The sequence below is a fragment of the Melospiza melodia genome, chromosome 3 (genome assembly GCF_035770615.1).
Source record: "Melospiza melodia melodia isolate bMelMel2 chromosome 3, bMelMel2.pri, whole genome shotgun sequence".
NCBI classification, from domain to species: Eukaryota; Metazoa; Chordata; class Aves; order Passeriformes; family Passerellidae; genus Melospiza; species Melospiza melodia.
The window spans coordinates 109,024,234-109,036,426 of record NC_086196.1 but is presented as its reverse complement, the minus strand read 5'-3'; the positions used below and the strand labels follow the sequence as shown (position 1 = coordinate 109,036,426).

Genomic DNA, 12,193 nt, shown 5'->3' with positions numbered 1-12,193 from the left:
CAAAAAAAACCCCAAACAAACCAACCCTGTTGCAACTTCTATTGCACATTACTGCTGCTGCTGAGGATCCCATGAGTTTTAACAGGGATTGCACTGATTGCTCTCACAGAGGAAACACAAGCCCTCCTGAAGAGCCTACAAACTGCCAGCAAGGTGATAGGGAATATGTCAATGAAAGGCAGCAAGATAAAAGGACAAGGATGGCTCACCAGCTCTCTGGGATTTGATAGGAATTTGTACATGCTTAACTTTTACTGTGAATTTCCATTACAAGAATGTGCTATTCAAATAATGACAAACTTCTTAAATACTTGACTCTGCACAGCTGAGATGTGCATGCAAATAAGAATCCCTCTAGTCCTCTTTTATTATTTTTTAATTCTCTTTCAATCCCAATGAAGTGCAATTTCCTCTGCACAGAAACATCAAACATTTTCCTCCTCTACATTTTATGATGTAGACTTTCCAGCAATCCCTGGCTTTTATGAGCTGTCTCATGTAATGAACATTGTGGTCCACTGTGTGACAGATCTGTACTTTATCCTTCCCTAATGAGACAGTTCTCCAATTATTGAGCCAACAGGCAGTGTTTCTCTAGAAAGTTTCACCCTTTTAAGCACAGAATTCCCACAGGGTGATTGGCAAATTATCGCACATTAAACCCATCACATACACAAACTTGCAGAATTTATTCCTGAGCAAGTAATTCCCTTTGTTTCCTCACCAGTTCAGGATGGTTTTTTTTTCAGTGTTCAGTCAGTGTTTCATTAAACCCCCCCAAAAAATAATTCACCTTTCTCCTTCTTGTCATCACAAAGATCTCCATGTTACAGAACAGCTACAAGAGCAACACCACAGAACAACAAAATGGAGAACTGAGACTGCCTGGTAATGCAGCTTATTAAAGCAACACAGTTATTTCTTTATACCCTCAGACACTTTGTGGTTGAAGATGAACCAGGTGGGTCAAAGGGTTATGTTAACCTTTGTCCTCTGTTAATGCCCCTTGGTGCAGTATCTGAGCCCCTGCATCCTGAGATTCATCTGCTGGCAGAGGTTCAAGCACTTGCTCAATTTTTTGGGCTGTTCCTGTCCCTGTCTGCCCTCCAAACCTAAGCTAAGGTGCTTATCACCAAGCAGAGTGAGGATATTCCTATGCAGGAAGCATCACAGACATACTCCACTACAAACTTCAACAAAAGGAAGAATCACATCAGGTCACAGCATCATCACTGTTACAACAAATAATTTCTGTGTGGTGCCTTGCTATAAAACATACTCACAGCTGATCACTGTACACCTCTGAGCTGCTTGTGCCACTCTTAGCCATGGTAAGCAAACACTCTCATACATTTCAAACAACAAATCAAACAAAACCTCTTCCTCCTAGGAAATACATACTGCATATATAACCAGACAGGGGCAGAATCAAAATTTAAATGCTGGTGATGCCTCACCTGCACATACTGGTGTAGCCACAACTTTCATAAGCAATTTTCCCAATGCTTTACCAACCTTCTAGTTAGGAAATTTCTCACAGTCTCAAATCTACATGTCCAATCCTGTAATTTCAGTCTGTTTCTTCTTGTCCTGTTCCTAGCCCAGACAACAATTTACTTTTACCCCTCAATAGCTTTTTATGTGCTAGGGGTTTTTAATCTTCTTCTCATCTTAGGATTTTTAAGCACTGAGGAGAGGAGACCATTCTCTTTCACTCTACTTTTGGTGTGTTTCTAACTCCATCTCTGGCTGAGACACTGTCTTTCCCCTACTGGACACAGCAGCACAACAAGCAACTTCACAATTTTTCCTGTTTAATTGTCAACAGCTGCTCCTTTCTTGGTTTTCCCATAACAGGGTAAGGCTGTCAAAGTTCAACATGCAACCACCAGTGCAAGATCCACTACAAACTTCAACTTACTCTCTGAAGAATCTCTGCCCAGTGCTTCAATCATTCATCAGCCTTTCTCAACTGAATGAGCATCTCTGTTTAGATGTAGCAATTTACACTCGATCTCACTGAATACATTTCATTTCATGAAATGAAGAAAGGGCTGCAATTCAATCTACCAAGATAATTTTGGAAGAAATGGTTGGGAGCACATCCAAAACAAAGCAGCGGATTCACCTTTGATTAAGAAAAGTATGGCCAACTATAATAATTTCTGGAATCATAGGGAAAGATCACAACCTCCTCATTTGATGCCAACATCATGATTAAGCAAACTGAAAAACTTAAAAGTAGTAGATTAATTTTTAAATATATTATCAGGAAAATACCTAAAAGAAGAAAGCTAAAAAGAAAAAAAAAAAGAGGAAGGCTAAGCTGCAGAGAAAACTGAATCTGAAAACATAACATCAGTCATATCATAGCTTACAAGTTAAACAAGTGTTTCAAAGAAACAAATTAAGTGGATTTATGATACTGTGGAAATTTTCTTTCCAAAGCAACTCTTCTGATTGATGGATATGAATCTATATCAGAAAACAAGATGATAAAACCAACCTTTAGGAATTTCAGACTTATAACTCATTGCTATGGCAACATTCTCAGCAAGAAATAAGTTTTGTTGGAAATAGCAAAAAAAAAATCACTTAAGTTTTCCCTAAAACATAACTCTACAAGAGAGCAAGACAGGTAAAGGCAAGAGTGTAAACCAAATTGTTAGACCAATACACAATAGTACACCTTTTTAAGCATCTTGCTGCAATTCAAATAAAATTCCTCTTTCATTAATTTTATAGTTTATGACAGGAAGAGTTGAAAACACACTTGGTTTGAAACAGCTACTGAAAATTTCAGTCTATGAGTTATAATTGAAGATTCAGGCATCACAAAGGCTAAACATGTCTCTACTCAAATGAAGCTCAATTAAACTGTGCAGCCTAGCACAAGTACAGCTTCCTTTTGAAAGTGGATACTAATACCAAGAATATTGGTGCATACCTTTTTTAAAAATCCCTAATTACAGGGGGAGACAAATATTTTAGACAATTAAAAAAAATTGTTTCTTTCTTAAGTGCTATAAACAGGTAAGAGGCAGGTACCTTTCCTGATGTATTTCTATATGCTGCTCTGAATAATTATTAAGTTGTGTTTCTGTACAAACAAGTTATATTAGTATTTGTATTAACTTTGCCAATCACAGACAAAATATAATTACATGACCTTGGTTAAAAAAACACCTGAAAAAAGGATAAGAGCTGAAATTCCCTGTGGATTAACTTAATTATAAAGGAAAGAAATATTTCTCTAAGGAAGCCTCAAATAATACTCTTAATTTCAAAGCCCCTGCAAATGCACAGCTAGTATCATGCATTGTGCACAGTGACTGAAGACCCCAGGAATGGAGGCAAAACACGGATTTCAAAAAGCACCTCCTGATCCTATTTAACATACTTTTGTGAAAAAGCTCCCCAAAAATGCAGCATAAGCTGTGTGCACAGGAGGGACACACTTTATTCAGAGCCCAGAGACACAACCCACTCTCCCAGGAATATCCCATCATTACAGGTCACTGGCCATCCCACCACCCAGCCACGGCTTTTCCACTCGACCTGGTGATGAGCAAATCAGCCCTTGAATAGGCCCTCTCACTGCTGAGCTATTTCCAGATGCCCTTTTGCCTTTTCATGTACTTCAGACAGGAGCAGCAGTGTGGTTGTTCTGAGAAGTCCAGCTAAGAGGTTTTCCCTGGAGCAGAACAACTTTCTGCATTCGCAGCACAGAAAGAGACACATCTTTTTGGTGTGTTATTTTTCTAATGCCACATCAAACTAAACTAGTAAGGCTCAAGAACAACATAAACTCTTCCCTACCTGATTCTGGGAGAACAACAGGAAAAAAATCTGTATTTAGCATATAATGTTGTTAATGCATTTGTTGGTGATAAGCAGAGCTCCTTCTGGAACTCAAAAAGCCACATTCTTAGAGGATTTCCTCCTGCCCCCTCTGGTCCCCTGTAATTCTCCCTCGAGGTGGAGGTCAGAGGGTGCAGGCTAAAGAAATGCTTCTTGTTAAAGCTTCACAATTCACCCCCTGCCAACATGAAGGGTTCCTGCAGACTGCAATTCCGAGCACAGTCCTGAACAACAGCAGAGTTGTAGTCCCAAACAGAACTCCATTTCCTTAACCACTGTGGAGGAAGCCTGCTCTGCCTTCTGAGTGAGGCACCAGCACCAGCTTCCCCTCTCTGCAAACACACTGCAGCTCTTTTGGCTTGGATCCCATCCACAACAACACACACCATCATTTTTTTAAATTCTCTGTGCAGTTCATAAAGTCCCTGTCTAACTGCAATCTGACTGACAGCAATTAATTGAAATTTTTTCAAAACCACAAGTGAAGTCTGAATAAAATAGGTGGCAGGGAAGTGTTTGATGTTCAGAAAGCTTCCAGGGTATCAGATGGCTTCAAAGAAGTGCATTGCAAAGAAAAGCAGGATGAGAGGTCCCATGAAAAACTTAAAGAGCACACAGAGTAAATAATTTCAAAGACTGTGTAAACAGGGGACCAATTTAAAATCTGAAAACAGTGATTACAACTGCCTGAGTCTGCCTGATTACCTTACACCTAATTGGGCTGTAAGACTCTCTTATTTAGAAAACCAGTACAGAAAGACAGGGGAGGAAAAGCACCTATTAGACTGTTTTTTACTAAATCTTCTTTCATTAAAGATTTGGTGCCTGTGATGTATTTCCAGTGTTTCAGGCAGCAGAGATTTAATTGATGCACAATAGCAATCACTAGTACAGTGCAAAACAGAACAGCATCAACATACAAATTTTTTACTATTAAGAGATTATGCTGAACATTTAATAAAATTAATTTGCTCAAACACCAGCTAGTTACTCTCTTTGAATTGCCTTGAATATTTTTTCTCCCATTCAGCTGTATCAACTTAAGTGGAGATAAAGAGAAACCTGTCTCAAGTATCCTCTTTCACCAGACAGAGGATTATCTAAATAAGACTCATCCAAGACAAAAGGTTCACCCTGGCCACACAAATAGTCAGACAGCAGCACAAGTGTCCTAGAGGGAGCACAGCTACACAAACAAGTGCTGAGGAAAAGGCAACACGTGGATTTGGAAATGCAAGATAACAAGGACACACACAAACACAAAATTCAGTAGCCTAGAAGGCAGATGGAGTGGATGACCTGAGGGAGGCTGACTCTGTACAAAATAGCTGATATGGCATTGGAAACCTCATATTGAATATAAAATGTTTCAGGAAACAGGATCAGGAGACAAATGTCAGTGGCTGTGTGACTTCTCTGAGCAATCCTGAGGATGATCAAATTTGTTCCTGAGGCTTTTCTTCCTGCCTTAATGTCCATGCAGATCCTCACCCACAGCTGGGCTGCTGCTGGATTATGAACCTTGGCAATCACTCTGATGGGCATTTCATTACATTCCCTCATCTCATTTTCAGTTGTACCCATCTTTCTTTTTTCTTTACACGTGAAGATGATAATATGTTAAGATGAGATATCAGTGCTCCCTTAGGTGTTAGCCAGAGTTTCTCTCATCCATGCCTGGACTCCTTGAATGTGAAAGTAACCTGAATTATTATCAGCTCCACCATGTAATTGTCCTGTTGTCACAAACACAATAATATTGTTCTCTCCTCCTCTCCATAAAGCTTGCATCTCAGAATTTACACAGTATTTCAAGGCAATTGCTTCCCTTCCTCAGTGTGTAAAACAACTACATACACATATGTATAACAGAGTTTGGGTCTGTTTTGAATCCTATTCCAGTTCTCCCCAGTGCACTTTGAACTGCAATACAATCCCCATGGCATCCATCATTTCTCCAGAGGCAGATCAACAATATCCAATAGTGAAACAAGTAACTGATTTAAGTACATCTAACTTGAGACTTATTATTCAAGACCATCTCCTCATTGTGCTGGTTTTCTGACACACTCGGTCTATTTGTAAACTGAGTTTTTTCCCCACCACAAGCTACTCCATTTCCTGTGCTGAGTTCCACTGTAGCTGCCAGCTACATTTCTGACCTCTCCTCCATTGCAACAAAGGCAGAAACTCCCTTCTGGTATTGGACTGGATGCTGATGAGGTTGTATTCAGTCTCTCATCAATTGTTATCATATATCTCTGTCCTTTTCCAGTGCTTGCAACACTGCCTATTGTAGCATCATTTGTAAATGTAATTAATGAGGTGTTTATGTACTCTTCAAAAATCATTAAGTTGTTAAATTAAACTGCATTTAGTGGTGCACCCTGAGTCACCCTGCATGCTTTGGTCCAGCTCAGTGTGCTGCCATTCATCATCACCCTCTATTCATAATGCCTCCGGCAATTCTAACTCCTTTGACACAATTCATGTTCAAAATACTTCCAATTGTGGTGGGGCTTTTTCCTCTTTATGCAATAATTTCTAGATTTGTCCTTTCTGTTTTTGAAGGTAATGGATTTGTGCTGTTACAATCTAATGTCTTCCTGCTTCCTTCTCAATTATTATAATTACTAGTGCACTGATGCTCTCTGATTTAGTTTTCTTTTAGCATACTGCAACTTGCTATCACCAATACCTATTTATTTATGTGTCATTAACATGGCTTTTCCTCCTTTTACTCATTATCTACTTTAAAAATACTTGTTTTTCTCTTTCACATACTTATTTCATCTTCTTGTTCAAGAGGCAATCAAAATAGGCCATCCATCAGCACAGCTGATTTTCTCTTCCTAGTTTTACACAGGTAAACTTTTTCCCCCTCAATTTTTGTCTGTCTTCTTCATACTGCAAATATTTCTGTTACCATAACCCAATTAACACTCAAATGTTGTATGTTTGAGTCAATTTGAATCCTTTGCTCACTCTGTCAGGTCTTTGCAAGCCTCAGAAATCTTGGATATTTTAAATCACTTTCTTTTCCTTCCCTCTACACCTGCAGTATGGATCTTGTGAAACCACTTACACTTGGCATTCCTTTCCTTCAGACTCACAGTAAACTCCTGCTCCCTAATTGAATGAATTATACATCTTTCTTTTCTCCAGGCTTGGTTTGGTCATTAGGACAGACACTAAAGTAGCCTTCACTTCCCAAGGCATCACTGAAATCACTGGCCTTAGGGCTTTTCAGAGCAGTCCACGATCTGTCATGTGGCCTTTAAAATCCATATTGCTTGCTAAGCTTCCAAATGCTGCCATGAATGAATGGCTCTTGGCTCCTGTTCAGTTTGTGCAGCTGTGTTCTGCAAGTCTGGGTGCTGAGCATCTTTTATCTCAAACAGGTGCACAGGCAACAACTCTTAACCAGCAAGGAAATAACCTGTGTAGGATTTCTCCTGTGGTTATCTTTCCTCATTAAAATATCAGCCCAGGTTTCACAAAATATCAGGCTAGTTTCCATGAAATATCAGGCTAGTTTCTATGAGTACAATCCTTTTTTATTATTCCATACTAAACACTATGCTACCACCTAGAATGTCCTAAAAATTACAGACTCTCTACAGATACAAGCATTACCTGCACTGACCAATGCCCACTAAAGTTTTTCCTTTGTTATTTCAATACTCTTTTTTATACCCTTTCATAATTATTATTCTATTTTCATTTTCCCACATCATATTAGGAACTTGATTCAAACTAACCTGAATGCCCTAAAAGCCTGTGAATGCCCAGAGCAAGCAGAAACAAGGATGGATGTAGGAACAACTGCACAAAGCTCTTACTGGCTCCAGTGAGAATTGCATGAACTTCCTTTGGTGTTTAAAAAACACCAGAGAGGGGTTCAAAACATGCCCACCAATCCAAGGCGGTTTTCAGCTCTAATTTTTATGCCTATAATTAAAAAAAAACAAACAAACCTCAAACCCACCAAAGAAAACAGACCCCACAATGGTTTGTATAATGGCAAAAAGAGGGATTGCTGGGCACCATTTTGAGAAGCAGAGAGAAGATGTCATGAGCACAAAAAGTGTTGAAGAGCAGAGTTCTCATCAAAAAGAAATAAATAAGTGATATTCATCAGGTCTGACTCTGAAGGGCACACCTGACTTCAGTTCAAAGCTCTACAAACTGTCCCGCCCCTCTCCTCAAAAGGCTTTATTTTCCATTTGTGCTATTTCAGTGTTAATTAATAACTTCCTCTTACTGAATATTACATCTTCATCTAACACCATTGGTTCAGCTTACATTTTTTAAGATTGTATGTTTGCATTCTAAGCTGCCAAACATGTGCTATCATATAACCAGTCAAAATGACCCCAAAGGTGTGAAGTCAGGCTCAGAAGGCAAATTCTTCCTCAAACCTACAAGGAACTAACCTATGCATATGTGAAGACTTAAGCTGCAACCGTATCAGCTACAGAATTAAAGCTTTGGAGCTGGAGAGGAAAAAGCTCCTTTCCTCTGTGGCCTTTGAAAATTTGGCACTCTGAGGTAAAACACTGTATATTTGAAGTTCAATGATATAGTTCAATGAAATATCATATAAATAGATTATTTTATGATAGATTTTGGTGAGAGGGTGCTAAAATCAGCATCAATTGACCAATACCCTTATTTTAGAAAGAACTATTAATAGGTAGAATAAGCAACACATTAATCACTTCTCAGCTATTTAGGAGGCTATATTGCATGCAGTTATCCTCCTGACCAGTGATCTTCTTAGGGCTTTTAAAAATAAATAATACAGTATAAGAATGAGCCATGGGATCAGCTTCCTCCCTTCTTCAGTGAGACAGCTGCTTGTACTCCTTCTACCAGGCACACTTTCCCTAACTCCTAAAATAAGCTTAGTCCTTTCATCTAGCAATTGTTTTGGCCAAATAATGTTTAATTTTTTGGGTTCTCATAGCATGAAGAGCAAGAAGTGTATCTGGAAGCATAGGATCATAATTATTCCACATCAAGGAAAGTAAGATCCAGGCTGGAAAGAACAATAATGTGCTCTCCCACAATACTTACGATTGATCTGATGTTGTATTCTTTTGCCAGTTTCAGAGAGGACTTATAGCAACTTGCTAAGTTTTCTTTATGAGTGTCAGTGAGATGGCCTCTTGCAATGGGCCCAACAGTATGGATCACATCTGCAGTGAAAAAAAAAAAAGAAGATAAAGAAACATTAAGGATGCTCCTGTGTTGCACATCAATTTGATCTGGTGTTACAGCTACACACAAAGGAAGAAATAACAATGTAACAAATGAATTTAACCGGAAAACACATCATAATCTGCATGTCCAATAATTAAACATTAATCATCAAAGGTTAAATATTGAAGGCTTTGGACTAAAGAAGAACATGAGAAAGATACAGTGAATTTTTGTTACATGTCTATTGCAATGCACGCACTGGAGAGATGAAATGTTTGCACAAATCCTCTAAATCTTAAGGCCTCTACAGCTGTAAATACTGTAGAACTTTGAAACAGTTGTTCTCACTCCTCAAAGCCCACTCACTGGGTAAGTTCACTATACAGAGCCTCAGCACTGTTGGTGATACACAGGTCATCTTTGCTTTCCCTCAGTAACCATTTGAAAAGAAGAAAAGTTGAGACTTAGGAATGTGTTGGTTATTCAAAAAACATGCTTTCCTCTCACATCAGACCAGATGGAGATGCCATGCAGTAAAACAAAATATTCTCTTTGAAGAAATTTATAACGAGCCAAAAGAGAAAGCACAGTCATATCTTAGGTATGATGCCTCTGGACTCATCAAAATCTGATGCTGCAATCAATCAAAGTCTCTAAAGTGCTGAAAGAAAAATGAATTTAGGAGCCTGGAGGAAAAAAGCATTGAAAAGATACCTACAAATTAAAAGGTACCATGATTTTTTATTATCTCCCCCTTCCTAGTTCCCCAAATATTATCAAGCACGTTTACTTTTTACACATCATTCTTCCACAGTATATGTGAGCATAATAAAATGAGCTACGGTGGCAGATGTATATTTTTTTTTCCTTTCTTTATAATTTCCTACAATGTATAGCAGAAATAAACAGTGGCATTATTTTATTTTTTTTTTTCAATGTTGCACTTACAGGGGTTAGGCCAATACTTAAAACTGCAGTACTGCTGGTCCCCTTTTAGGTTGTGTTTCTGTCCCATGTGGGTCAGGTTTCCAACCAACATCTGCTGTTGCTACACTCCAGAATATTTTAATTTACTCACAAATCCTACTGAATTAACACCATTATTCTCTGTCCAAGCTGTTTTTGATGATTTCCATCCAACAAATGCCAAAGCATAAGAGAAAATGGACAAAATAACATTAAAATGCACTCTTTTTTTTTAAATTCAGACATCATCTGTCTGCTCTCTGCTATTTAAAAGCTTTTAGGTTGAGCTACAATGCTCTGAAAAATTCAAAATCTTTTCTATACATTAGCCACAAAGTGTTGATAAATCAGGAAATAAAAGCACATCTGATTCCCAGTGCCCAGAAACACTGAGGAATCCACTGTGATGGAAACTGAAACCTATAACAGCTAAACTTTCCAACTGCTACAGAAAACCTCCCTCCTGTGAAGTAAATAAAAGGTTGAGAACTCTCCTTTCCATTTTGATCACAGTAATTTTCTCCAGTTGTGGGAACAAGATGGACAGGTTGGATAATTTCTGCTGAATGTCACAGCTACCAGACAGTGACTCCAGAGAACCCTCCCTTCACTGAACCTTCAACAGGTGTTCAGTTTTTATCCACTGACGAGGGGGATGACAGCAGGACACTAAAACAACCTGTGAGTTCAGCAGAGAGTTATACTCCTACATGTCTTCTAGCTACTGTCATAAACTGAGAGCTATTAGGAAAGGACTTGAAAAAAGGATAGAGCTAGTTTAAAATTTGCTTCTGTGTGCAGAGGTAAGGTGATGTGAATACTTCCATCACCAAAAACTCTAATTTCTGTTCATGACTATAGCAGTTTCCTGGAGGTTGGAACTTTCCAAGGAATATTTCCATTTGGAAGTTCTGGCAACTTCAGAGAAAGGGAAAAAAAACAAAACAAAACTTCTTGACTTTTTTTCCCTTGTTTTTTATTTTAGAACAGGTGAACTTGGATTACAAAGCCAGAGACATGATTTAACAGTAGACTTGGCAGCGTGGGTTACTGGATGTACTCAATGACCTTAGAGGTCTTTTCCAACCTAAATTATTCTGTGATTCTACAGAGGAAGGAAAATACTCATCAGTCTCAAGGCAGTCAAGTTCCCTCTACATTTACAGACACCAAGATCAGAGTTGTTATCATGAATTTAGAATTCACAATACCCAGCAGCCAACAAGCAAATCAAGAAACAACTATAAAACCAACTTGAAAAGAATGCACAAAGGATAAAGAAGAAAAGAATCATAAACATTTCCCTCTTTCAGCTAAGGCTGAGTTTATTGCATTTCAATGTATAGCGCCTTGAAAGCTGAAGATAATAGCTTAAATTATTCATTTATTAATTAAAGGCAAGAAGGAGTTTTGGGGAACAGACCGAGTACCAAATTCTTGCCAGGGTCCTCCTGTATAAAACTCCCACAGTATAATTTCTAGATGCATTTCACTCACCCAATCTTTAGCTCCATTCCTTCAGTCTTTCATAATTAAACACTAGTTTAATAATACTAGTTTTGCTCAATAAATGCAAAATGTTTTTGTCATCTTTTTTTTTCAGAACTTTTCAGTTTAGCATTTTCATAGCAACTCGTTAGTAATCCTGTATTGCTGTACCAGACACTTCACATAAATAAGTAATCTTTAATGCAGTTATTAGCTTTTATGTTTAAAATTTTCCATGTCCATCATAGGTGGTTCTTTAGACAGGATACAAAAGATGGTTATGAACTGAACAGGCCCTGACCAACCCAATCTAATGGGAGGCATCCTATGGCAGGGGCTTTGGAATTAGATGTTGTTTAAGGTTACTTCCAACCCAAAGCATTCTGTGATTCTATGAACTGGTTTATAAAATACCAAAACTATTGTAACTGTTTACAGCATATTATTGGCAAAGAAATGCTTTTCTTAGGCACATTATTATACTGAAACATACGGTAAAGACTGTATTAGCAGAGCAGCATTACTCTGCTAATATGCCAGTGCTTTATGGTCAGCAGACAAACAGGGAAATAATAATTATATTGTTGTACATTGTCAATAAAATCAGTGTATACACACATTTCCTAAACTACATAGGAAACTACAAAAACTACAACTACAGTAAGCCCAACTA

At 38.2% G+C, this 12,193-nt stretch overlaps 1 protein-coding gene across 4 annotated transcripts in view; it reads right to left on the bottom strand.

The window, feature by feature from the left end:
* The window catches only part of MACROD2 (mono-ADP ribosylhydrolase 2), an 850,020-nt gene that overhangs the window by 342,305 nt on the left and 495,522 nt on the right, over positions 1-12,193 (bottom strand). For all 4 annotated transcript variants that reach the window (XM_063152547.1, XM_063152548.1, XM_063152546.1 and 1 more), the window contains one exon: positions 8,941-9,062. In XM_063152547.1, the coding sequence (XP_063008617.1) occupies positions 8,941-9,062 (122 nt within the window). The remainder of the gene's footprint in view (positions 1-8,940; positions 9,063-12,193) is intronic.